The sequence below is a fragment of the Brachionichthys hirsutus genome, chromosome 9 (genome assembly GCF_040956055.1).
Source record: "Brachionichthys hirsutus isolate HB-005 chromosome 9, CSIRO-AGI_Bhir_v1, whole genome shotgun sequence".
Classification (NCBI taxonomy): domain Eukaryota; kingdom Metazoa; phylum Chordata; class Actinopteri; order Lophiiformes; family Brachionichthyidae; genus Brachionichthys; species Brachionichthys hirsutus.
In genome coordinates, this window is record NC_090905.1 from 15,105,912 (window position 1) to 15,132,914 (window position 27,003).

The following is a 27,003-nucleotide window of genomic DNA, read 5'->3' on the forward strand; positions in this document are numbered from 1 at the left end:
TGGATGCTGGATGTTGGACGCTGGATGCTGGATGTTGGATGCTGGATGTTGGATGTTGGATGCTGGATGTTGGACGCTGGACGCTGGATGTTGGATGCTGGATGTTGGATGTTGGACGCTGGATGTTGGATGCTGGATGTTGGATGTTGGATGCTGGATGTTGGACGCTGGATGCTGGATGCTGGATGTTGGACGCTGGATGCTGGATGTTGGACGCTGGATGCTGGATGTTGGATGCTGGATGCTGGATGTTGGACGCTGGATGCTGGGTGATGGATGCTGGATGATGGATGTTGGATGCTGGACGCTGGATGTTGGATGCTGGATGTTGGACGCTGGATGCTGGATGTTGGATGCTGGATGTTGGATGCTGGATGTTGGGTGATGGATGCTGGATGTTGGATGCTGGATGTTGGGTGATGGATGCTGGATGTTGGATGCTGGATGTTGGGTGATGGATGCTGGATGTTGGATGCTGGATGCTGGATGTTGGATGATGGATGTTGGGTGATGGATGCTGGATGTTGGATGCTGGATGCTGGATGTTGGATGCTGGATGATGGATGCTGGATGTTGGATGCTGGATGCTGGATGTTGGATGCTGGATGCTGGACGCTGGATGCTGGATGTTGGATGCTGGACGCTGGATGCTGGATGTTGGGTGATGGATGCTGGATGCTGGATGTTGGATGCTGGATGTTGGATGCTGGATGCTGGACCCTGGATGTTGGATGTTGGACACTGGATGCTGGATGCTGGATGTTGGATGCTGGGTGATGGATGCTGGATGTTGGATGCTGGATGCTGGACACTGGATGCTGGATGTTGGATGATGGATGTTGGGTGATGGATGCTGGATGTTGGATGCTGGATGCTGGATGTTGGATGCTGGATGTTGGACGCTGGATGCTGGATGTTGGATGTTGGACGCTGGATGCTGGATGCTGGATGTTGGATGCTGGGTGATGGATGCTGGATGTTGGATGCTGGATGTTGGATGCTGGACACTGGATGCTGGATGTTGGATGATGGATGTTGGGTGATGGATGCTGGATGTTGGATGCTGGATGCTGGATGTTGGATGCTGGATGTTGGATGCTGGATGTTGGATGCTGGATGTTGGGTGATGGATGCTGGATGTTGGATGCTGGATGCTGGATGTTGGATGCTGGATGTTGGATGCTGGATGTTGGACGCTGGATGCTGGATGTTGGATGCTGGATGTTGGACGCTGGATGCTGGATGTTGGATGCTGGATGTTGGACGCTGGATGCTGGATGTTGGATGCTGGATGTTGGATGCTGGACGCTGGATGCTGGATGTTGGATGATGGATGTTGGGTGCTGGATGTTGGATGCTGGATGCTGGATGATGGATGCTGGATGTTGGATGCTGGATGCTGGATGTTGGATGCTGGATGCTGGACGCTGGATGCTGGATGTTGGATGCTGGATGCTGGATGCTGGATGCTGGATGTTGGATGATGTTGGTGGCTCTGGAGCAGATCATCAGCCTGTGTCTCATTTCTCAGGCAAAGATTTACTTCTCTTTTCCCGGCGAGCTGCTGATGAGGATGCTGAAGATGCTCATCCTGCCTCTCATCACGTCCAGGTAGGCTCCGCCCTCCAGCCGGTGGAAAGTCAGGTGACTACTGATGGCATGTTTCACTGAGTCTCCAGAAACGTCACCTGGCTCTCTGTTGTCATGGTAATGAGGAAACACCTTGGCCGTCTTTAGTACGCCGCCATGCTAGCAGATTCCCTTCACCTCCAGTCTTTGTGCTAAGCTAGGCTAACCGCCTCTCTGCAGTTTGATGTCCGGCCTGTCGTCCATGGAGTCGAAGGCGTGCTGCCGGATGGGCGTCCTGACCGTCACGTACTACCTGTGGACCACCTTCATCGCCGTGGTGGTCGGCATCGCCCTCGTCATCATCATCAAACCCGGCGCTGGGACAGAAATGGAGAGCCACCGGCTGGGAGGGGGGCCCGTCATCACGTCGGCCGACGCCCTGCTCGACCTCATCAGGTGAGCCTCCGTTGGAGGGGCGTTTGGTTTCCCAGGTGAATAAACAGACACACACACACAGGTGAATAAACAGGACTCACACACACACAGGTGAATAAACAGACACACACACACAGGTGAATAAACAGAACACACACAGGTGAATAAACAGGACTCACACACAGGTGAATAAACAGGACTCACACACACACAGGTGAATAAACAGAACTCACACAGGTGAATAAACAGAACACACACACAGGTGAATAAACAGGACTCACACACACACAGGTGAATAAACAGAACTCACACAGGTGAATAAACAGAACACACACACAGGTGAATAAACAGACACACACAGGTGAATAAACAGAACTCAGACACACACAGGTGAATAAACAGGACTCACACACACACGTGAATAAACAGGACTCACACACACACAGGTGAATAAACAGAACTCACACAGGTGAATAAACAGAACACACACACAGGTGAATAAACAGGACTCACACACACAGGTGAATAAACAGAACTCACACAGGTGAATAAACAGAACACACACACAGGTGAATAAACAGACACACACAGGTGAATAAACAGAACTCAGACACACACAGGTGAATAAACAGGACTCACACACACACGTGAATAAACAGAACTCACACAGGTGAATAAACAGAACTCACACAGGTGAATAAACAGAACACACACACAGGTGAATAAACAGAACTCAGACACACACAGGTGAATAAACAGGACTCACACACACACAGGTGAATAAACAGACACACACAGGTGAATAAACAGGACTCACACACACACAGGTGAATAAACAGACACACACAGGTGAATAAACAGACACACACACACACAGGTGAATAAACAGAACTCAGACACACACAGGTGAATAAACAGACACACACACACACAGGTGAATAAACAGAACTCAGACACACACAGGTGAATAAACAGACACACACAGGTGAATAAACAGAACTCAGACACACACAGGTGAATAAACAGACACACACAGGTGAATAAACAGAACTCAGACACACACAGGTGAATAAACAGAACTCAGACACACACAGGTGAATAAACAGACACACACAGGTGAATAAACAGAACTCAGACACACACAGGTGAATAAACAGACACACACAGGTGAATAAACAGAACTCAGACACACACAGGTGAATAAACAGGACTCACACACACACAGGTGAATAAACAGAACTCACACAGGTGAATAAACAGACACACACAGGTGAATAAACAGAACTCAGACACACACAGGTGAATAAACAGACACACACAGGTGAATAAACAGAACTCAGACACACACAGGTGAATAAACAGAACACACACACAGGTGAATAAACAGGACTCACACTCACACAGGTGAATAAACAGACACACTCACACAGGTGAATAAACAGACACACACAACCTCAGCGATCCGGTTGGTCGGCTGATCGGGGTATTTTTAGTAATCCCACAGGATTAAGCGAGAGGCGGCGACGCACCGATCTGTCCTGCGGCACGTTGCGCTCTTCTTCGTCTTCGTTGTCATCATCGTCATCATCATCGTCCTCCTCTTGCTGACCTTTGGTCTCTGCTTCCCTCCACAGGAACATGGTCCCGTCCAACCTGGTCGAGGCCACGTTTCAGCAGGTGAGACCCCAGAGCGGAGGAAGCGTCGCCGTAGTAACCACACCCGTTAACCAACCCAACGCCTTCCTGCAGTACAAAACGGACCTGGTTCCCGTTCTCAAAGTCCCGACCAGAACTTTCCAGCCCAACTTCGTCTACGTCATCCCGGACGAGAATGACCCGAAAGGTCAGACGGTGTACCTGCAGCTGACGCCCCCCCCGGAGGTCCAGTACAAGACGAGTCCCGGCACCAGCCAGCAGATGAACGTCCTCGGCATCGTCGTCTTCTCCGCCACCATGGGTGAGCAGGACGTGTCGCCCGACCCGGCTCGGGTTTGAGGAAAGCGGCCACGCGCACTGGTTCTGGTTCTGACCTCTTGACGGGGCGGGTTGTCGTCGTAGGTCTGTTGCTGGGCAGGATGGGCGAGCGAGGAGCGCCGCTGATCAACGTCTGTCAGTGCATCAACGAGTGCGTGATGAAGATCATCAACGCTGCTGTCTGGTGAGAACCGGACGTCCCGGGCCCGGTCCCGGACCTGGACCTGGACCCGGACCGGCATGTTGAGTCCAGAATGAAGCTGGAGCCAGTCAGAGACCGTTTGTGCCGTCCTCAGGTACTTCCCGTTTGGAATCGTCTTCCTGGTGGCGGGGAAGGTCCTGGACATGCAGGACCCGAGCACCCTGGGCCGGAAGCTGGGCTGGTACGGCGTCACGGTGCTCACCGGCCTCTTCCTCCACGGACTCCTCCTCCTCCCTTTGTTCTACTTCATCCTCACCAGGAAGAACCCGTTCTCCTACATCCGTGGGCTCCTGCAGGCCATGGTGATCGCCCTGGCGACGTCCTCCAGGCGAGTCCGGGGCGGTCCGGGGCGGTCCGGGGCGGTCCGGGGCCGGTCTGCGGACGTGACCGGGCTCTCGTGACTCGGACGCCTTCTCTTCTCAGTTCTGCGACGCTCCCCATCACGATGAAGTGTCTGCTGGAGAACTGCCAGGTGGACCGACAGATCGCTCGCTTCGTGCTCCCGGTCGGCGCCACCATCAACATGGACGGGACGGCGCTGTACGAGGCCGTGGCGGCCATCTTCATTGCTCAAGTGAACGACTACGAGTTGGACTTCGGCCAGTTGGTCACCATCAGGTAGAAAACCGTCCCGGTGCTAGCAGGGCTAGCGTGTAGCTTGATCTGTCCTCGTGTGTGACGGCAGCATCACGGCTACGGCCGCTAGCGTCGGTGCGGCGGGGATTCCTCAGGCGGGCCTGGTTACCATGGTGATCGTCCTGACGTCCGTCGGCCTGCCCCCAGATGACATCACGCTCATTGTGGCCATCGACTGGGTTCTGTAGGTACCGGTTCTGTTGACTGGAGGCGGCGCCGACCTCTGCTCAGTTGTTCCCCTCCGTCACTGCAGGGACAGATTCCGGACCATGATCAACGTCCTGGGCGACGCCCTGGCGGCGGGAATCGTCGCGCACCTGTGTCGGAAAGACCTGCCCGTCAGGGAGACGAGAAAGGTGAAAGGTCACTCTGGCGCTGTTCCGTCGTTCACACAACCTGATCCTGTTCAATCTGTCAGACCCCGCCCACTAATCACCAGATACACCTGCTGGTCCAGAAGTGCTTTCAGTGTTAGCGTAGCGTAGCATAAAGTTCTGCATGGAACACGTCCCAGCGGCTGCTGAGTGTCTCTGCGTTTCCTCCCCAGCCCTACGGAACCCAAACGCCCCACAACCAGCACGTCCCGTCCTACGGAACCCAAACGCCCCACAACCAGCACGTCCCGTCCTACGGAACCCAAACGCCCCACAACCAGCCCGTCCCGTCCTACGGAACCCAAACGCCCCACAACCAGCCCGTCCCGTCCTACGGAACCCAAACGCCCCACGACCAGCCCGTCCCGTCCTACGGAACCCAAACGCCCCACGACCAGCCCGTCCCGTCCTACGGAACCCAAACGCCCCACAACCAGCCCGTCCCGTCCTACGGAACCCAAACGCCCCACGACCAGCCCGTCCCGTCCTACGGCTCCCTCAGAGACTGCGTGTTTGAGATGATGGACGACCCGGCCGGTGAGACACAGGGACACACCGTGTACTACAACATCTGCCAGGTGTGATCGGATGGAGAAGCTCGGAAGCGCCGCGGTGTGGTTCTGCAGGATGGGAACCAACCAGACGGTGCTCTCGGATCAGGTGACATGCTAATTAGCAAACAAGCTCGACTCAAGAGCGCATGGGAAGCATTGGCCGGCTCTGCAGCTGGACGGAATCAACAGGATGCAACATCTGGGTCCCTGGATCAACGGGAATGCCTGAACTTCCTGCTGGTTCAGTGGGAGGCGTGGCTTATTCTGAAGCCGTTTTTTCAAGCTGGTACCTCATGACGGGTTTTTGAAGGGTCTCCGAGACACAATCACACAAAACGCTCAACTTCTCAAAGCCTTTAGCGCCGGCAGAACCGGGTCTCTGCGGAGACCTGTCCTGGGTCTTTGGGGTCTCGTTGCAGTCTGGAGTCCGGTGGAGTTTCTTCCTGGTCCAGGTGGATTCTGATGGGGAGGGGGGGCGGATGCAGACCTTGATGATCAGAACCGGGTGCATCATTTAGTTTTCCCTTCTCACGCGGAGACGATGGACTCAGGTGACGCCGGCCCGGTTGACACTCCCACACCTTCTGATTCTGAGCCACGCCTCCGACGGTCACACAGGTCCTCAGGTGTTCAACTCTCAGAAATTAGTCAAATGATTCTGTATCGGTTTAATTTAGATTTTTATATGAAACATTTTTGTTTGTGTTTATTTGAATAAACTTTATTCCAATGGTGATTCTGAACATGGGATGTCTCGGTGTTTCTCAGCACTAAGCAGTTCATGTTCACCGGTATTTAGCATAGCCTAGCCTAGCTTAGCTCAGTTTAACTTAGCACAGTGAAAGCGTGCACGCCTCCCGTGTATGCGCTCCGCACGTCCAGCTCTCCCTCTGTCTCCTGCATGAGGCGAAGAAGAAGGCCGGAGTGGATAAAGTTTATTTTTGTTGGCAATGTTCCGGCAAAAATTGGCAAGTGACACTACGACTCGAGACGCTGTTTTTGACACGCCCTTTGGCAAGGACCAATCAACCCCTGCTTGATTAGCGTGGTTAGCATGAAGCAGTTAGCCTCTGTAAAATAAACAGCCTGTGTTAAACCACTGCTATTTGTACACGCCCACCTGGCTCTGCGATCATTAAGCCAATCAGGCGAGCCTGAGGAAGCCACGGGTGCTTCAGACGCTAATCCAGCGCCACAGATTAAAGTCACAATGAAGAACAGCGGGGATTAAGCAGGATTACACTTTCATCCTTGTGGACGTGCACAGAAAAATAGCAAAGTTAGATTAGCATTAGCATGAATGAACAGAGGAGGCTGATCAACAAAAAGACGATGAGAAATGTAGCGAGGTATTGGGTCCTGAGAGATTCTCAGGTAATTGTACTTTGAGTATTTACATTCTTTACTGCGCTTTTCCTGAGCAAATCAATGATCTGGAAACACGATGAAGTCTTAATTGTTTAATTTATGACATGAATGTCACAGAGATGTGTCAACTGGTATAATCCACTCATGTAGTATATTATAAGTACTCGTATACTTGCAATACGCAAGGAAACTGTTTTCTACTGGTGAGTCGGTCTGTGGGAGTTGGTGTAATTAGCCCTCCGACCTGTAGGGGTCAGCAGCACATTAGACTTAAGAAGGTGTCTGGAATTCACTGATGCTTCTAGTTGCACTATCAACAAGAGTATTTATTGGTTGTATTTTGGTTTATGAAGAGGAAGAAGAAGAAGCAGCTTCTGAGTCGGGACGACTTTAAACCCTCCAGGGAACAAAGAGTCCGTTTCTTTGACTGGATTAAAAAAGGAGTCTGACTTTGCTCCCGCCCGTCCCGTCAGCTTTAAGCGTCATCGAAGTCGGCGAAGGCCGGATACCAGTAGCTGTCCTTTCTATCTGGAGCGGTTCTGGCAGAACTTTCTTTCTGCTGCCGGGCTTTCTTTATCCTGGAGATCTGAGCCGCTGCCAGAGAAATCGTACAAATCTGTCGGAGGAAACGGAAGTTGATCAGGATCAAACCCCACAAAGATCTGGACTCGGCTCGGGACGTCCAAAGTAACACCTCCACAGGTTCAGAACCACAGAGCAGTTAGAACAAGGTGCGATGATGTCATCGGTGTTACCTCGAGCAGCAGCAGGCCGGCGGTCAGACCGGCCACCAGCAGCAGGTTTTTCTTGGCCCACCAGACGATCTTCTCCAGGCAGCCGACGGTGAAGATGTCCAGACGGGCCGGGCCCGTCTCCAGCTGCTGCATCCCGTAACCACACATGGTGTTCAGCACCGTCTGCAGCACAAAGCAGCACCTCAACCAAGACCAGGAGGTCCCCTTTGGCCCCTTTGGCCCCTTTGGCCCCTGACAGATACAGACTCTAGCGTCTCTTCAGAACCCTAGGATCACAGGGGTTCTGACCTGGTTCTGGGCATGAATGCAGCAGGAGAAGGGAACTCCACAGGCCTCGAGACTAGGGTTGGGTTCTGAACACTCAAAGTAGACGTTGTGGGACCAGTCCTTGTGGCTCTGGACTCCACAGCACTGAAACTACAAACCGATCAACCCTGATTAGGAACGCGCCGGCAGACCGGTCCGTAAAGGCCGGTCCGTGAAGGCCGGTCCGTAAAGACCGGTCCGTAAAGACCGGTCCGTAAAGGCCGGTCCCTAAAGACCGGTCCGTAAAGGCCGGTCCTTAAAGACCGGTCCCTAAAGACCGGTCCGTAAAGGCCGGTCCGTAAAGACCGGTCCGTAAAGACCGGTCCGTAAAGGCCGGTCCCTAAAGGCCGGTCCGTAAAGACCGGTCCGTAAAGACCGGTCCGTAAAGGCCGGTCCTTAAAGACCGGTCCCTAAAGACCGGTCCGTGAAGGCCGGTCCGTAAAGACCGGTCCGTAAAGGCCGGTCCGTGAAGGCCGGTCCGTAAAGACCGGTCCGTAAAGACCCGCCCCCCTCTTCGTCTTCACCTTCCTCTGGATGAAGTCGATGGCGTTTTCCAGGTCCCGGTCGTCCCTGTAGCGGACGACAGCCTTCATCATCAGTTTCTCCGTCCTCTCCATCACCTGATCAATGACATCATGACATCACCTGTGACGCCACGGCGGGCAGCGGTCTGTGATTGGTTCGTCCGATCCATTTAAATGAGTCTGATACCTTTAACACGCGTTTGTCTCTATTCTAAGGGGCGCCTCCCCCTGGTCGCCATGGGAACGTGTGGCGGTACCTGTTCACGTCGGCTGGTTTGTTTCTACAGAACGACCTGAACAGACGACGCTTACGTCGGGTGGGTGGCGTCACCTTGTCGGTGGAGAGGTATCCGACCACGCCGGCGGCGACCTGCAGGAGGAGGATGGTGGTCAGGGTCCCCACAAACTGCAGGAACAAACACAAACGGTGAGAATTCAGTCAATCCTCCGTCAGTCAGCTGATCAGGGATCAATCGTACCGCCTTCAGCAGACAGGTGGCGTTACGCAGCGCCCCGAAACATCCGAGGAACGTGATGAGGAACATCAGCGAGCCGGCGACGATCAGGAGCAGAGCTGGATCCGCAGTCAGGGTGTCGACCACGTCTGCAGAGACACGGTGAGATCAGGCGAGTCCGGGTGTCCCTGGTCCATCCTCAGGGATGCAGAACCGGGTCCCGTCCCTGGTCCATCCTCAGGGATGCAGAACCGGGTCCCGTGTTTTATCTTCTATTCATGGGAATAAAATACTTCTCTAATGTTGGGCGGCAGAAGAGCCCCTCCCACTTTGGACAGATTTGGATAAAGGGGCGGAGCCTTAGTTTTTATTTTGTCTCCCTTCACCACTGAAGAGGCAGAACATTCAGGATCAGAGCGTGTTGTGGTTTGGAAGTGGAAAGGGACCATGACATAGCTAGCTTAGCTAGCTTAGCTAGCATAGCTAGCATAGCTTTTGACCAACCTTTCTCCTTGGCGATCTTGGCGTAGATCCCCACCGCGGTGAGGATGGCGCTAACAACCTGCAGTCACACAGAAAACGCTGTTGGATGCGTTCCTGCTGGAGCTAGCCTAGCATGCTAAGCTAGGCTAAAGATAAACAGAAATGAAGCCGACATCTTTCGGAAACTCATGCAATATCTGTGGGGCCGAAAACGTGTTATAAACATGTTATAAACACATTTATAGTTAACAGAACAACCCAGTTCAGATAAAAGTCCGACTGACGCTGCTGAAAATAAGACGAGGCCTTTCAAAGCGTCCGGGTCTCCGGGGAGGCCGTCCTGCTCCTCCTGCTCCTCCTGCTCCTCCTGCTCCTCCCAGAGCACCAGGAGGTGAAGCTTCATGGCCCAAACACAAAGCACAGGTCTGAGAACGTGGACGTGGACGTGGACGTGGACGTGGACTCACCCAGAAGACGTAGCAGAAGACGAATAAAGTATACTTGATGGTTCGGTATCCTCTCATCGCCACGGCGATCGTCTGCTGCGGGTTCGCTGTCTGCCGACATCACGGCCAGAGGAGGCGTGTGACGGCCTGCCGACATTCCTGCTGTCATCCCGTCTACTGCTGCAGGACCACGCCCCCTACAGGCTACAGCACCCATTACAGCCAAAGGGTAATGCTGGAGGGGCGGGGCATTGTGGAGGGGCGGGGCATTGTGCAGGGGTGGAGCATGGGTAGAGGGGTGGAGCATTGTGGAGGGGCGGGGCATTGTGCAGGGGTGGAGCATTGTGGAGGGGTGGAGCATTGTGGAGGGGCGGGGCATTGTGGAGGGGCGGGGCATTGTGCAGGGGCGGGGCATGTCCGGACAGAATCCGGTGGAACCTCGTACCCCCTGCCGGAGGTCTCGTGTGAATCCCATCGCTGCTTGTTGTTGTTCTTGTGGACTAAGAAACGTCTTCTTCGTTGTTTGGCTCCTCCTCCTCCTCCTCCTCCTCCTCCTCCTGCAGCATAAGCAGATTGTCCTGTAGGAGGATTACTCTCTGGTGGTTCTCCCTCCACTGCTGCTGGTCTTCCTCTGACCCCCTTGTTTGAGGACCATGGGTCTGCTGGACATGCTGGCGTCCCTCAGAGGACGAGCAGACAAGTTTCTGAATGAGAAGAACGTGGTGACGGACTTCCTGGGGAAGGTGGAGGACAGAACGGGGGTCAGGAAGAAGATCCTGGCTCTGGGTATGTCGGACACGGAGCTCCTGGATGGGTTCTGTTGTTGTTCCGTTGGTATGATTGGAGCTTCCTGCCCCGCCCGTCAGCCAATCAGCCGCTAGCAATCGGTGCTGTCGTGTGTGTGTCACCCAGGTGCCGTCTCGCTGACGGGACTCTACCTGGTTTATGGATATGGTGCCTCCCTCATCTGCAACCTGATTGGTTTCGTCTACCCAGCCTTTTACTCGTGAGTAAAGTGGGCGGGGTCTCCTGAGATTGAGGATCTCCAGGTGAATCCACCGTCGACGGTGCAGGTGTTTCAAGAGACGGCTGGAGTCCAGGCCTGCTCTGAGAGGATCTCCTATGTGGGCGTGTCCTGGTCATGGTTTCTGGTTAAAGGTCGTCTCGGTGCAAAGCGAACAGCACCAGAGTTCTTTGTCGGGTCCAGGTCCCGGTCTTTGTCGGAGCTAACGGGTCCTTTGGTCTCTCGGCAGAATAAAAGCCATTGAGAGTCCCAGCAAGGAAGACGACACCAAATGGCTGACCTACTGGGTGGTGTACGGGGTCTTCAGCCTGGGGGAGTTCTTCTCCGATATCTTCCTCTACTGGTTTCCCTTCTACTACGCTTTTAAGGTGAGACACACTCGAGCGTAGCTAAATGAGGATGATGTAGCAATGAGCTGGTGAACCTGTGATGAGGTGCTGGAGTTAGCACATAGCAGCAGCAGGATGATGCTAAGCTAACAATGAATCCGTATCCAGGAAGTCTGGACCCAGCATGACTGTGTCCTCTGTGGTTCCAGTGTCTCTTCCTGTTGTGGTGCATGGCTCCCATATCCTGGAACGGCTCCCAGGTCATCTACGACAAAGTGGTCCGGCCCGTCTTCCTCCGCCACGAGGCCACGGTGGACAACATGGTGAACAACCTCGGCGGGAAGGTCATGAACGCGGCTGAGAACCTCACCAGAGAAGGTAGAGGCCGGTTCATTACGGGCACCTGACGGGCACCTGACGGGCACCCACCTGGATCTGGCCCACTTTGAGTGACTATTCCTCCCTTCCCTCTCTCCAGTCCTGACCGCTCTGATGAAGAACAAAGCGTTGGTGACTCCAGGACCGCCGGTCGCTCAGCTGGAACCTAAAAGTTTACCGAGTTCGTCGACAGAAAAATCACCGTCTGAAGCGATTCCATCACAGCCAAGCGAAGAACCGCCTGTACGCAATACACCTGGTTTATGCTAAGCTAAGCTAAGCCAAAGGTTGGGTCCTGTATTCAGAGCTGGGTCTAACTTCCTCTGTTCTGTTCCAGCCTTTCCTGGGTTAAGATCCGGTAACTCTGGTCTGGTGTCGGCAGAACCCCGAGTCCAGAAGAGGAGGAGCAGGACCGGAGACTGAACGGGCCTGACAGTTTGGTCCAGTGACTGGGATGCTGGATGCTGACCCCCAAATATCTTGTTGTTTAAGATCAGAAACACCTGAAACGGGTCAGGAACTAAAACCAGTTAGGTTCCACGGTTCTCCTCCTGCAGACCTCTAGCACCCCCAGGAGGTGAGAAGGAGCTACTGACCATAGACTCCCTCCATGTCGTTATTTGTATGTTTGAAAACATAAACGTGTTTTTGACATCTCTTGATCATTTCCATTGTGATAAGAAATAAACAATGTCTGCTCTGATGCTGTTCTGACGTCATGATCCTCATCCAACGTCATCCCTGACCAGACACGCTGACATGTAAAGGATGACGTGTCGTGAAGGCGTGGCCTCTACGCGTCCGCTCTGGCGTAATGACGTAGGAACCCTTGACGTGCAGCGTTCGTGGAAGTTTTTGTTCAGCTGCCTTTCGCTAGTGTCGTTATTGTGCGTTACGGGAGTAATCTGATTACCTGTGAGACTCGTTACTGTGAGACTGAACTGGTAAGACCGACCAGCAGCCGGGTCCCGTCCGCCGAACTCCGTTTGAGATTTGGCCAGTTAAACTCTAAACGCGTCCGGTTTCGAACCGGAACGCGTTATTCCGGTAGAACGTGCGGCTCGTGAACGACCCGGTATTCCTGTTGAATCCGGCTATCGAATAAATCACCGGAATACAACGAATATCCACTTCCAGACCGATTTAAGCAGCTAGTTAGCTAGTTAGCATTAGCTTCCCCTGTCGTCTGGGCTGGATGACGTCAGAAGAAACGAGTCTAAATTGCGTGACGCGCAGCTTGAGATTCGTCAGTGGTTGATTATCATTCTTTACGTGCTGGGCGTGTTTCATTGATTCGTGGGGGAGGAGCCGCTTTATATTGATCATTGATCATGAATCTGTAGCTCCTCAGGTGGAGGTGAAGCTGGATCCGGCAGCATGAACGTCGGATCCAAACATAAGAAGAGGGCGGTTCTCCCCAGCCGCCCCGACCCCCCCAGCGTGGACCAGATCCTGGAGGACATCAACAGGGCCGCTCCCGACGACCCGGTCTTCAGCGTCCCGGAACCGGAGCAGACTGGACAAGGTGAGTCCACATGGCCCAGAAGAGATCCAGAGCAAAGGTTCTACCTTCGAGAACACAACAGAACCTTGCCGGTATCGTTCCACACCCAGCGGACCCAGGAACAAACGAGAAGGGAGAAATGTCCTTTGAGTTCAGGGACCGGTTCTGCTGTAGTTTAGGGACCGGTTCTCCTGTCGTTTACTGACCGGTTCTGCTGTCGTTTGCTGACCGGTTCTGCTGTCGTTTACTGACCGGTTCTCCTGTAGTTTACTGATCGGTTCTGCTGTCGTTTACTGACCGGTTCTCCTGTCGTTTACTGACCGGTTCTCCTGTCGTTTACTGACCGGTTCTCCGGTCCTGTACGGACTGGTCTCCCTCCTCAGATCGGGCCCGGCCGTCAGACCGTGACGTGGAGCTGAGGTTCCAGCAGTGCCGTCAGTACCTGGAGCTGAACGAGCAGCTGCAGGAGGCGCGGGGGCGGCTGCTCCGACAGAGGGAGGAGCTGCGAGCTGCGGGGGAGCAGCTGAAGAACGATGTAGCAGAGGTCAAAGGTCAAGCTCTGTGACTTCCTCCCTCTGTAGACCCACCTCTTCTTCGTGTCAGACGGCCCGGCTCAGCTGAAGCCGCCGCGCCCGCGAGCCAGGCTGGTGATGTTTCAGTTGACCTCTGACCTCTCAGCCGGAATCTGCCGATGCTAATGCTAGCTAACATGGCTGTGTCCCAGCAACAATGATTCATCAATAAATCGTTTAATATTCGACATCAATCAGACGTGCATGACATCTGAGAAGACCGGTCTGGACCGGTTCATCTGCACAGATTAAATATGCCACTGATCAATACTGGAAGTGATTGATCTATAGATGGATTCATATGAAGTGTTTATGTGAGGGCGGGTGACGAGGGGAGCCAATCAAATCAGCACCCAAATAGGGTCAGAAACTACAAAAACTACGACAGTACTTATACTTAGCAATCCCGCAGTATTTAACAAAGGTACATACTGAACATGATTATTCAACAATGTGTAATGGTGAGGAGATGATCCTTTAATAGTTATTACAGGTGTATAATAGAAGGTGCGGCGGTTAGATCAGGATAAAGGTTGGAGACAACGGTCCTAAAGGACAGAATCAAACATCAGGCCAGACACCTGAAGCTTTGGAAGAACGCCGTGTTCCCCGACACTCCACAGGGCTTCGGAACCAATGATCTGGGTCAAAGGCCCGATGTCCCGACAGACAGACGTTATGTTCTGGAAGTCTCCCACCTTCTCAGGAAAAAGTCCGACTGACGTTTGCATATGATCGTTCTTCACCGAGTTGTGTCTCGGGACAAATCGGGATCCACGTGTTGGACTTCAGTGTCTCTTGTGTCTTTACAAATACAAAAAAAAGTACAAAAAGAAGCTCTTCCATTTCGTCTTTGAGCTTCTTCTGTGAAGCACGTCAACCTTTCTCGATGCATACGTCCCGCCTTGAACGACTTGTATATGGAAGCCGTGATCAATTGTTCAGGGAGAACGTAAAAGGTCACTACCCGAGGTTTAAGGGACCCGCTCAAAGCGAGCCGGTCCGCCTGAGTGCCGAGCTTCGTTCTGGAACGCCGTAGAGTCGTCCACGTAGTCCACGACTCGCCCTATGAGTCATCGGCCGCTCCCGACTTCTCGGCGGCGGCGGCTGCTTGGCTCGGTGCGTCTGCTCGGCAGGGGGCCATGGGGCTTGGGGTGTAGTTAAATGGAGTGATTCTGGCGGCCTTGCCGGGCGAGCCTTGACGGAAATGGACTGCTCCACTCGCGTGGCTTTCCGGTTTGCCCATAAATACATTGGTGTGGCTCCTCAGAGAACCTTCTGGATCTCCATCCTGGAAGTTACTCCCAGCGGAGGGACCGATCTTTCTGAGTAACGCAAGCCGGGCCATTTCCCCCGAGTTCGCTGGAGCCGTTTCGACGGTGCTCGTGTTGGTTGTGTTTGGAAAGTCCTCCGTCTGGACCGTGGCATCGCTGGTCTTGCGAGATGCGAGTAGGATGGTTGGCAGTTTTCCCGGCTTTGGCTTTTCCCCGTCAGGACAAGGTACCAGAGGTAACGCGTTGGCTGGCAGAGTAATTTTTAAGATCTGAGGTACTTCTTCATCCCTGATCCTTCTCCAAGACCTCTGCACTTTTTTCTTGGCGCCGTCCTCGCTCTTTGCTCTTCCACTTGAATCAGATGATGAAGAGCGGAGGGAGGAGCGGCTGGTAACGCGGCTCAGTATGTTTATGCTTGGCGATGAGGCGTGACGTTTAAAGGCGTCTTTACCTTGTTGCTGCTTGGCTCCAGACACTCTACCTGGGCCGCTTCGCTGAGCCCCCCTGCAGGGGCTTTCAGAGCTAGTTCGCCTGCCTGCACGTCTCGGAAGCTGCTTCCTTTCGCTGGACGTGGCCCTCGAGAAGGAGCACGTTTCTTTCTCAACACCATCATTTGGCCGTTTTACTCGCTGCTCTTGGACTGCACCTTGCACCCTTTTCTGAGTTTGCACAGCTGCCTTGAGTTCCTGGCAGCGCGATGAGCACAGGAAGACCGCTGAAGCTCCAGGAAGTGTCCTACGGGGCGATGCATTCTGGGACCTGTTCAGGCTGCGTGCAGAGCCGTCACGTCTCAACATGGTCTTCGGTTCCTTGATGAAAGTCAGCTGCCGCATGAAGCCGCTGCGGTCGGACTCGCTGCCGTGTGAAAGGGCTGAGGTCAACCTGACGAGCTCAGATCGAGTCGCTGGCGGAACCTTCTCCCCATTGTTGTGACCGTTTTGTCTGCTGGCTGTCTGGTTTGTCACCAAGGGGGACAGAGGTCTGGGCCTGGCTGAATTTTGCATAAAAGGGATTCTGACAGGTGACTTCTGAGTTTTAGGCGGTGGAGTTTTTTCATTGTGGTTCACGGCGGGCGAGCGGCCTTTCCGTTCTCGGGCACTGCTTGCTGGCGGGCTGCTGTTTGGTGACGCATTCTTTTTCTGGAGAGTTTTGTTTGTCTGGGTTGGGGACGGTATGTTCTGTGACTGCTTGGATGGTGTCGATGATTGTGACGATCCAGAGGACGAACCTTTTGGTAACCTGGGTGGTGGAGTGGAGCTCCTCTTTGGCAAAGAAAGCTCAACATCCTGGGGGTGGCCTAATCTATGAAGACTCTTTGATCTGTGCTGAGCAAGGTTTGGGTTCTTCGGAGCGTCCATCTTGGTTGCTACCTTTCTCGGGGCGGGTCTTTGCGATGGAGCGGCCTCTTTCTTTGGTGTGTAGATCACTGTCCTGCCTCTGAACACCACTGGTAAGTTTGGAACTGGTTTGCGCTGAGCGAAGTCCAGAGGTTTATTTGCCTTTTTGTCTTTGGCAAACTTCGGTTCTTTGGGTGTAAAGCTGGACGTCGACATGAAGGATAAGACCGACTCGGTCTCTTCAGAGGATGGCTCTTGGGACTTGGAGGCCTGCAGCCCCGTGACAACACAATTAGCTCCTTCCTGTATGGCTCTCCATTCGACGCTGTTGAGGTCCGAGTCTTTATCCCATGCTGTATCATCGCTATCCATTTCCTCATCCACGGTCCACCCATCGGAGGCCTTTTGCTTGTGGGGCTTGTCTTTCTTCTTCCGGGCAGCGAGCTTCCTTCTTTGCTTGGGCATGGCAGATGTGATGCATTTGTGAAGAAGGTCGTCTTCTGAGTCCATGCTGACGGAGCTCGGTGAGCTCGGCTCCTCGTATCTACCGTGAGCCGCCGCAGGCTTTGCTTTTTGCACCGTGTTTAGGGATCTGTTGTGTCTGTTTCTACACCATATTTTCTGACCTTTGGATTTATGATCCTCAAACTCGGCGTCGCTCAGAGAACTGAGCGAGGAGCTGAGTGAGTGACGTTCCATGGATTCACCCTTTATCAGAGTCTCTTTTATCCTGTGGAATCCTCTGGACTTTCCTTGGGCATTATCAATCTTGCCAATATTGGTCATGCTTCGGGAGAGAGTTTTCTTATTTGATTCCCTGATCTGTTTTCTAATTGTTTGTTTCAACGAGTTGTCATTTTCGCCGTCGTAGAAGCTGTTGCTCTCATCTGACGACTGCGGCATTTTTTGAAAGATTGAGTTTCCTTTTTGTGATGTCATAGTACCTTCGGTGTTTTGCTTGATGACGGGCAGTCCCGGCTTCCTGAGCGGGCCTTGACGCGGTCGCTGTTGTTGGCTAGGCGACTGATCACGATGTCTTTGACTTGCCACTCTATCAGCTACCTCTTTGCTTTGCATCAGCACCCTCTGAGTGGGAACAACGTGCCTGCTGATCCGGGTCCTTTGTGCCTCAGGTGGGTAGTTCATCCTGTTGGGTTGGTGGAAGTGTGAGAAGATCCTCAAGTCTTCGATCCTCTTTGCCTCATCGTTAAACTCCTGTCTGTTCATACCTTTAGCTGTGCAGTCTTTAGCGCCCCTGTCCTTAACTGGGTATTGAATTGTGTCATCACTTAGGGACGTTGTGCTTGAGAAGTTGACCGGTGTACCCTCTGTAGAATCCGTGAAGGACGAGTCATCAAATTTCAAGTCCTTTTGTGGGATGATGATTTTCCTCCCAGGATACAGTTGCGTTTTGCCGTTGGGGAGGATCATGTACACTGGGAGGTGTATTGGTTTCCGGCTCTGTGAATTGAGAACGTGAGGAATGGTGGTCACCGGGGAAGGTCTTACTTTTCTGGACTTGGAAGGCATTGCTGAGTTGATGCATTCCTTCAGGATTTCTATGTCGTCGTCGGAGTTTCCCTCGCTGTATCGCCCCCCGTGGTCGGCTCGCTGCTCGTCCTCCTCCGGGAAAGGATCGTTTTTGTCGTTTTGCTGGAGTAGCGGCATCAACTTCAGTTCCACGTCTTTCTGTATGTAATGTTCGTGAAGAGGCAAAGCGCTCAAACTCGAAGCACAGGAGAAATTCTCCGAGGGCTTTTCCACAGTGAAGTAGATCATGCTGTCCAGGTCAGGAGGAAGGTTGAACCTTTCCTTGGAATCTGCGACCTCCATAAATGTCCGCAGGCTGCTTTCCCACTGGCCTGCCGTTCCTGTCGTCTGTGCTTCTGGTACGCTTGACTCGACGCAGCAAGGCGTTTTACTCCTACTCGGGGGCATGGTTTGGCCTGGGCTGTCGGGAAGATCGCTCGGACTGATCGTTCCGTCAATCATCTCACTGCATGGATCGCTTTGGATTGAACTGGCGATGGAGGGAGATTCAAAGCTCCCGAGTGAACTGACTGAGCTGCAGCGACTCAATACCAGCGGTGTCTCATGGATGTAGTTTTCAGATGAACTCGAGGGAGATCTATCTTCAAGCACTGCTGGTGAAACTCCCCTGAGGAACACCTTCTCCCTTTTGGTGGGACAGGGTATCTCAATGGGATCCGTCTCCCGACAGGGGACGGTTTTTGGGTCCGTCATCAGCAGCTGGCTGTCGGTCAGATCCTCCAGGGTTCCATCCTCTTCGGCTCTCTCCACCACTTCTTCATCCTCTACTTCAATTATTTCTAATGATGAGTCACTCTCAAGCTCATTCTCACTTTGTCCGTCCCCAGAGGACAGGGAGGAGAGTGAACTGCAGCGGGAGAAGCAAATCGGGGTGTTTTCAACAGAGTATTTCTGGACGGTCTCCATCGTCCCGATGGTTGGGCTTTGGGCGGTTGCCATTGGAGAGCGTTTCGTAATGCTGCCCCCAGTCGGGGCAGTCGGTACCCAGGCTCGTCTCCTCATTGCTTGGGCAGCCTGAACATTGACGGCTGTCTTTGCCACACCGCATGTGGCCACACCCTGAATGAGCGGTACCTGCTGATAAGAAGGAGACGGTTTAATCGACGCCATGCTGATATCAGAGGAGACTTTGGTGGATTCACTGACGGGCGTTTGTGCCGGTTGATCCTGGTTCCGTTCTGCGTCTGTGCTGCCGATGTCCAACGCTTTCACCTCTTTGCTTTCTACGGAATCTCTCTGGGGAATATCCTGCTGCTTCGCTTGGTTGAGGACGGACGCTACTGGAGTCGGGTAGTCTTGATGAGCCACCTTGAGGTCGAGCTGGTTGGGTCGTTGTTGCTTTGTCAGCGCTCTTGGAGCAGGTTGTAAGTGGTCCTTGCTGCCACAGTAGCCGTCACTGGTGCTGCCGCTGTTTAAGCTATCTGTTGATGCGCTTGTGTGGGCCGTTTTGAGGCGTAAGAGGGCGTTTGCACGACTCAACCGTTCTCGGTGGGCCAAGCTGCTTGTGTCGGAGACACGGCAGGGGGAGCACGAGTTCTTCTGGGCTTCATGTATTCCATAAGGCCACTCTGCCAGGTGGTCCTCAGAGCTCAGGCTGAAGCTGTCCTCCGAGGACGTGTGCATGGCGATGTCCTCCACCAGCCTGTCGATCTTGGCAACAGTGTTGGTGATCTTTTTAGCGAGCTTCTCTGCAGCAGCAGACACGTCGTCAGAAGGCTCGTGTCTCTTCTCCAACGCACGAGGCCGGTCTACGTCTCTCTCTGGTTCACCGTCCCTCTTGCGTGGCTGGTTTTGCATGAGGTTAGAGTTGGTGAGAAACATAGACAGCATGGAGAAGCTCCCCGTGTCCAGGCTACTTGATACGTTGGGAGCCTCGTCATCGTCGAAGCAACCAGAATCTGATGCGTAATCCTTTGCCAGACTCTCGATGTGTCGTAGCGGCTTGTTGAGGGTCAAGTGCTTGGGGCTCTGTTTCTCGAGGGTGTCAAATGTCTCCGCTAGCTGTTTAGCGTCCAGCTCGGCCTCCAGAGCCTTCTGTTTCCTCATGTAGAGGGAAGGCATGCAGGAGCCCGGAGAAACCACTGCAGCGTCTTTGTACTTCAGGGGCCGATTGGTGAGGAGATTCCTTAAAGCCGCAGCGCTGCCCATCGCTATCATCTTGTGCTTGGAATGGATCAGGTTGCGCAGCATGCTTACTGCTCCAAGGTCCCACAGCAGCTCCTGGTCCTCTGAACATCTGGCAGAAAGGTTCCACAGAGTCCCACAGGCATTACTCACTATGGTCAGGCTGTGGGAGCGCAGGTGCTGCAGCAGAGTTTGGAGGCAGTTGTGGTCCCTTAGGATTTGTCTTCAAAAGGAAACGGGAGAAAAAGCCATTTCAGCGCTTCTACACCGGCATAAAGCAAATTCTGATTCGAGCTTCTTGTTTTCAATTGATTTAGGCTTGTTGGGAAAACAAACTGGCCTTTCATGCGTCCACTACGTTACCTGTAGTCTTCTCTGGTGGCGACCAGACTGGACACGTTACGAAGGATCCCTCCCCCGCTCTCAATGATGGCGAGCGAATTGGTCTGGCATCGGTACGTCAAGGTGCTGACCAGGAAGCCCAGAGCGCCGTCCACAGAGCAGATCGCCACCTTGTTGTCGATGCTGTGGGCTGACAGATTCCACAGAGCGCTCAAAAGACTCTTCAAGGTGGACTCCTGGAAAGCCAGCACAAAAGGAGTTTTACCTGGAATCATTGAATAGACGTTGCCGTGGTTACGGGACTCGGCTGGTCTGGCTACTGTTACCTTGGTGGCCTGCAGGGCGCAGGTCATCAGTGCAGACACGCAGCCGATGTCTCTGAGGACTCGCTTGCTGTTGATGTCGGCCCTCCAGGACAGATTCCTCAGGATGCTGGAGACCACCTGGTGAAGCTCCTCGCTGTCTGAGGCCAGCTGGGCCACCAGAGCCTGGAGGCAGTTCTTCTTCGAGCACAGAGTGGCCTGAAGTGAAGCAGAAGCCCCAGGCTAAAGGCATGCTAACGATAACACCAAGGTTAATGCTAACGCTAAAGCCATAGCACTGTGGCTAGCAACATGCATCCCAACACTAGAACTATTGTTGCGCGTAACGGGGCATTTTCAGCCTTGGATGATGTTAGCTTAGCATCTTTTACCAGTGTTAGCCGCAGCCACCCACTTAATCCATCTGAACTCCCTTAGCAACATGCTAATTAGTAGCGAGAACAGTCTGAAGCCGTATGTTTGTGGACCGGGTCCGACCCGGTCTGGTGCCTGGTGGGCCTCCGGTTCCTTCGTGTTCGATCCCGATCGCTTTAAAAACTGTTTTGCCAGCTGATCCCGGATCAGTGAACAGATTCCTCCTGAAATCCGTGTTGAAATATTTGGGGACTGATTTTTATAGTGCATTTACGGTTGTTCTTCCGAGGGAGCGTGTTCAGTACCAAACTCGGTACCACTAGGTGGTTCTGGCTCTGAACTGCAGGTTGTGTCCTGCGTCGGCATCAAAACCGAACGCGCCTGAAACAGCCGTGAGTACGTGAACACAGTAAAAGTACACGGTGCAGCAGGACACCTCGGTGTCTTCACGCTCCTCTGTACCTTATTGACGACGTCCCCGAAGGTCAGGTTGGTCACCGCCATCCCTGCGTAGCGGCGCAGCGCCATGTTGATGGGGTCATTCTGCGAACCGTACAGGTCCCGGTCCAGGTGGATCAGATCGGCCACTACCTGTAGACCGCCTGGATCAAACACAAACTGATTAGCAGAGGGTGGCGCCGGTGTTGGGGGCGGGATCAAAGTGACGGCTGTCGGATGACCTAATTCGTTCATGGCTCGTCTGTACTCCTCTTCAAAGGAAAGCTTCATGATGGCACACATGGCCTGACAGATCTGAGGCTCCACGGGTTCAGGGGCGTCTGGAGAAGAGAGCAGCGGCGGTGTCGACGAGGGGTTGCCATGGTTACCGGGGGCTTGTGAGCGTCACTCACCGGTGGATTGGGTCCCTGCGTGGCTCTCCATCCAGTCCCAGCCGCTGTCGCAGTAGGTCCGGACCTGCTCCAGCATGTGCAGCACCCTCATCTCGCGGCGGGCCTGGCCCTCGTCCTGCTGCGAGTAGACCACGTTATGGAGGGCGGCGCTCGCTCGGGATTTGGCCTCCCTGCTGCAGCCCGCCATTGTCGGGGTCTCCCCGGCGCCACCGTTACTGCACGGTGCTTCGTGGAGGATCTGGACAAGAAGGGGGACGCAGCCGGACCTTCTCATGGCGAGGCAGCTGTCCTGAGAGCTGGACAGCGCCAGCAGCGTCCGGGACATCTCCTCCTTGTCTCTGTTAGCGAGCATGGAGAGGAGCCAGAACACCATCTCCACCTGAGGGCGGGTTCAGAGGGTTAGTGGTGCGTCAGACCGGATCCCGCTCCCGACCCATGTTGCTGTTGCCTCCACCAAGGAGGTTCTGGTTCTGGTTCTGATGCCGTTTGTCTGTTAGCAGTTACAGAAAAACTGCTGGATGGATCTGGATGCATAAAACTGGAGATGGTCCTGGTCTAACTTGGATCCATTAAATTCTGAGAGCGATCCGGATTCCCGTCTGGATCCAGAAACATCTGGATTTTCCCATTTACTTATAGAGGAGGCTTTGAAAATCCTATCTTGTAAAATCTGTCATAAAGGGCTCCGACATGAACCTTTTGCGATATTAAATTTCTTTAAACAATTAAAGAGATGAAAGCCTGGATGTGTTCGGCTGCGTTAACCCCTTGTGAACCCTTTCCGCTGGAGTGACGTCACCTTGCTGCCTCCATCTGAAGGAGCTTCTGCTCCCCCCGCGGCTGATGACGTGGTGTTCTCCGGCTCTCCAGCAGGGGGCTTCTCAGCTCCAGACAGCTGCAGACACAAACGGGAGGAGGAAGATGATGAGTATGTGTACTTTGTGATTGTGTATCAAAGTAAAGTGTACATTTCATGTTATGATTCCGTTTACAGGTTAAGCTGCACTCGGTTTGTTTTCCTGCAGTGACCGTCGCCCACCAGCAGGTGGCGACAGTTTTCTCTGGGACGTAATGAAAAATGAATCGATCAACGATAAAGCTTCTGAGAGGCTGAATGTTGATCTGGTCGTTGGGGCTGATCTCAAATCTGGATCATGAATTAATTCTTGATTTTTATTGAACATCTTTTGTATCTTTTGAAGAAAAATATTCAAACCAGACTTTTTCTCATCTTAAAATAATTGAATCAGATAAAACCGTCCATCAGGACATTCCTGAGGGACGCTTCCCTGGACACACGCACACTCGGCGCCCCTCTTTGTCTGCAGCCACATCGCACCCGGAGGCGTTGCCATGGTGATGGGGGATGAAAGGCGGCTGAGCTCTCTCCGTGGCGCCGATCCAAACCTCCATTAAACGCGAGCAGCTGCACGCATCGGCACAAAATGGATGCGGGGGAGGAAACCGATCCGTGTCGGTCGGTTCGTCCGTCACCGGAGCCCCTCCCCATTTCAGCATGTAGAAAACATCTCATTTGTTAGCTATGACTCTTTTCTTAATCGACCAATCGTAACCATGGCGATTTGTTTATATGACTTAAACTTAATCAGCGCTTTCCCAGGAACACAGAACTCGTGCGACTCCCATCTGGAGGCGAGGAGGACGAGGAGGACGGACTCGCTCTGTGCCGACCCCGCAGCCTGGCAACAGCCAATCACAGCTCAGCTCAGAGGCAGCACAGAAGGTCTGCTTTCTCTGCATGGCAACGGAGGAGGAGGAACCAATCCCGTTCCAGAGTCATCGTTTAAGGATAACGGCCACGTTCAGGTGGTGGAAGGTGACCTTCAGGAACAGCTCCACAGGTAACCGGCTACCTGTGGAGCTGTCCGGTGCTGATCCTGAAGGTGAACTTCAGGGACAGCTCCACAGGTAGCCGGTTACCTGTGGAGCTGTCCGGTGCTGATCCTGAAGGTGACCTTCAGGGACAGCTCCACAGGTAACCGGCTACCTGTGGAGCTGTCCGGTGCTGATCCTGAAGGTGAACTTCAGGAACAGCTCCACAGGTAGCCGGTTACCTGTGGAGCTGTCCGGTGCTGATCCTGAAGGTGACGTCTTTTCCGCGGCGTTGACTCAGGAATGTTCTTTATCTTTCCCACTCTGGTTGTTTTTCTGGTTTCTGCATGTCCATGACGAGACAAGATGGAGGCTTTTTGGTTCTGCTTTGATTTTGTATCGGTTATCTTTGTTCCTGATTGGTTGCATTTGAATGGAACTTTTCCACATTATTAGATGTTAATTTATTCCCATCACAAACTTTGGTTCATACTTTACAGTCTGGCTTTATCTCTAACAAGTTAAGCTACAACCTTTTTAAAACGGAATATTTTATTGTAATTACAATAATTAGAGTTAAATAAAAAAGTAAATAGTTATTAGTAGTTACTTTTATTTTACATTATATTACATTACATTTAGTTACATTTTTACTGCGTTACGTTTCCCCTCCAAAGGCCAAATGTGAACCGTAACGCTAATGTGCTGTTTGACACCCCTGATCTGAGGGGTCCCGGAGACCGCCTGAGGGGTCCCGGAGACCGCCTGAGGGGTCCCGGGCCGTCCTGTGTCTGTGTGGGCTTGTGTCGGACCTGGAGCTGGCTCTCCTGACTCCCTCGGACCTCCTGCAGCTCCTCCTCCAGCTGCTCCAGACGGGCCACGCGGACCTGCAACACACAGTTCAGCCTGATCCAGATGTTCCAGATGGCGTCTCGGCGCCAACAGGACGTCCCGTCCGTCGCGTCTCCGTCTCACCTGCGACCGCTGCAGCACCTCGTCACCGGTGCCGAAGCGCTCCTCCATCACAGACCGGACCTGCTGCGCCTCAAACTCCAGCTGCTGCCGGATCAGATCCATCTGCAGGGAGAACTAAGACCAGGAGAACTGAGACCAGGAGAACTGAGACCAGGAGAACTGAGACCAGGAGGACTGAGACCAGGAGAACTGAGACCAGGAGAACTGAGACCAGGAGAACTGAGACCAGGAGAACTGAGACCAGGAGAACTGAGACCAGGAGAACTGAGACCAGGAGAACTGAGACCAGGAGAACTGAGACCAGGAGGACAGTACTGCAGTATCGGGACAGAAAACTACTGTTCACGTCCATCAAAGTACTTTCTACCACTTCCTGGAACTCATTTGTGATCGGATCCGATCAGAACATTGGAGTGAGGTGGAGCGTCTCATTAACAGCTATTGATCGCCCGTCTCTGCGGTTTCGGGTTCTCACCGTTTCGATGCGCGGCAGCTGAGCCAGTCTCTGCGACAGCGCCTCCAGCTGGCTGAAGTACCAGCAGCGCTCCCTCTCCTCCCGGTCCATCTCCCCCAGCAGGAGGTTCCTGCCGACGCATCGGAGACCCCGTTAGCCGTTTGAGGCTACGTGCTAACGATGGATCGACCAATCCCCCGGAGGGTGGGCGGGTCAGCTGACCTCTGCTTGTACAGCTCCTCCGCGTGGTGATCGCTCGTACGTCCGTCCGCCCCGCTGATCACAGCCGTTCGGGGCGGGGCTCCATCCAGGAAGTGATGCGGCATCATGACGTCCTCGCTCGACGCAGAGCTCAGACGAGACAAGGTCCTGCTCGGGCACTCATCGAGCCCCACCCCTCTGACACCTGGTGGCCCCGCCCCTCCCGGGCTCTGGGTCAGCAGTCTGAAGTTGTGAGGTTGGTGTTTGAGTTCATAGTAGTTGGTTAGATCCGTGTGGAGCTCTGAGGAGGATCAATAATCAATAATCAGTCAATCGGGTTATTGATTCAGAGAACACGCAGCTTGTGATGTCATCGTTTCAGCAGCTGAAGTCGGCGTCCCTCACAGAAACCGGGTCGGGTTCTGAAGTACTTCAAACGAGATCTTTGTTTGCTGTGGACAGGAAGCTGTTGTTACACCTGTGCGTAGCGTCCAATGGGATCGAGCGGATGTCTGTCCAATCCCTCCCCCGCATCGGAACACGCACAGAGACAACATGGAGGACGACAGCGAAGGGGAGGAGCCAGTCTTCCCCCTCCCTGGTGAGTGTTGCTACTATGTACACAATTATTCAGTGAACGCCTTTCAGGCGGCATGCTACATGCTACGTGGATAGCATGCCCTTATTTGGTATTGGTTGGTGCCCCGGAGTAAGAGGAGCGGAGCTTCAAGCGCGTGATGAAGGTTAGGGTTAAGTCATCTATGACATCATCTATGACATCATCCTGGACAGACGATCATCTAATCAATGATGAAATCGTTTTCTAAAGTCTCCTGAGAGTCCACCGCAGAGACAATCAAATGAATAATCAATAATCAGCTTCCTGACAGACCTTTGAGTTGGTGCAGCACGTGGCTCCTCCCAGAGGAGGCCAGTGTCCCCGCCTCCTGCTCCAGTTTACTCTGCAGCTGCTTCAGCACCTCCTGCAGCGAAGGAGAACAGAGCCTGAGACACTGTGTGGACCTGGACCAGTTCACTGTGTGGACCTGGACCAGTTCACTGTGTGGACCTGGACCAGTTCACTGTGTGGACCTGGACCAGTTCACTGTGTGGACCTGGACAGTGTGGTCTCATGTGCGTGTTGGATGTGCTTGATTGTTAGTCTTAGAGTTGGTGCTGGTTCTGGTGCTGGTGGTTCTGGTGTGGTTGGTTCTGGTGTGGTTTGTTCTGCTGGTGCTGGTTCTGGTGCTGGTGGTTCTACTGGTGTTGGTTCTGGTGCGGTTGGTGGTTCTACTGGTGTTGGTGCTGGTTCTGGTGCTGGTGGTTCTGCTGGTGCTGGTTCTGGTGTGGTTGGTGGTTCTACTGGCATTGGTTCTACTGGTGTTGGTTCTGGTGCGGTTGGTTCTACTGGTGCTGGTGGTTCTACTGGTGTTGGTTCTGGTGCTGGTTCTGGTGTGGTTGGTGGTTCTACTGGCATTGGTTCTACTGGTGTTGGT

The 27,003-nt window shown here is 53.4% G+C and overlaps 5 protein-coding genes across 6 annotated transcripts; 3 read left to right on the forward strand and 2 right to left on the reverse strand.

Moving 5' to 3' along the window:
• The first annotated feature begins 1,483 nt into the window (after positions 1–1,483).
• Positions 1,484–5,774, forward strand: LOC137899606 (excitatory amino acid transporter 5-like). The gene is made up of 10 exons (XM_068743642.1): positions 1,484–1,611; positions 1,810–2,025; positions 3,639–3,681; positions 3,754–3,961; positions 4,063–4,162; positions 4,275–4,508; positions 4,604–4,798; positions 4,866–5,000; positions 5,070–5,172; positions 5,589–5,774. Exons 1-10 carry the CDS (start codon positions 1,484–1,486, stop codon positions 5,772–5,774), a joined length of 1,548 nt encoding a protein of 515 aa, XP_068599743.1.
• A 1,465-nt stretch (positions 5,775–7,239) lies between these two features.
• On the reverse strand, positions 7,240–10,194 carry LOC137899754 (tetraspanin-33-like). Its single transcript, XM_068743793.1, has 8 exons — positions 10,103–10,194; positions 9,657–9,714; positions 9,177–9,301; positions 9,029–9,103; positions 8,698–8,793; positions 8,156–8,284; positions 7,868–8,029; positions 7,240–7,728 (listed from the first exon to the last, which is right to left on the reverse strand). The coding sequence occupies exons 1-8, from the start codon at positions 10,157–10,159 to the stop codon at positions 7,588–7,590; spliced, it is 843 nt and encodes a 280-aa protein (XP_068599894.1). The 5' UTR covers positions 10,160–10,194; the 3' UTR covers positions 7,240–7,587.
• A 540-nt stretch (positions 10,195–10,734) lies between these two features.
• On the forward strand, positions 10,735–12,164 carry LOC137899607 (receptor expression-enhancing protein 6-like). Its single transcript, XM_068743643.1, has 6 exons — positions 10,735–10,867; positions 10,994–11,087; positions 11,335–11,473; positions 11,644–11,812; positions 11,913–12,055; positions 12,150–12,164. Exons 1-6 carry the CDS (start codon positions 10,735–10,737, stop codon positions 12,162–12,164), a joined length of 693 nt encoding a protein of 230 aa, XP_068599744.1.
• Positions 12,165–12,624: 460 nt separating this feature from the next.
• On the forward strand, positions 12,625–14,106 carry LOC137899109 (UPF0449 protein C19orf25 homolog). Of its 2 annotated transcripts, none has more exons than XM_068743121.1 (3): positions 12,625–12,756; positions 13,164–13,337; positions 13,700–14,106. In XM_068743121.1, the coding sequence occupies exons 2-3, from the start codon at positions 13,190–13,192 to the stop codon at positions 13,879–13,881; spliced, it is 330 nt and encodes a 109-aa protein (XP_068599222.1). In that variant the 5' UTR covers positions 12,625–12,756; positions 13,164–13,189; the 3' UTR covers positions 13,882–14,106. The 2 variants fall into 2 exon arrangements, with proteins under 2 accessions (XP_068599222.1, XP_068599221.1); XM_068743120.1 differs by having other exon boundaries at positions 12,653–12,756; positions 13,156–13,337.
• Positions 14,107–14,954: 848 nt separating this feature from the next.
• On the reverse strand, positions 14,955–26,490 carry LOC137899608 (adenomatous polyposis coli protein 2-like; the record flags this gene model as incomplete). The annotated part of the gene is made up of 12 exons (XM_068743644.1): positions 14,955–20,397; positions 20,538–20,752; positions 20,843–21,037; positions 21,656–21,795; positions 21,874–21,972; positions 22,045–22,423; positions 22,844–22,939; positions 24,690–24,764; positions 24,853–24,966; positions 25,328–25,436; positions 25,529–25,808; positions 26,400–26,490. Coding segments are annotated over 12 exons (7,236 nt in total), but the record flags the coding sequence as incomplete, so codon positions are not given.
• Between the last annotated feature and the right edge of the window lie 513 nt (positions 26,491–27,003).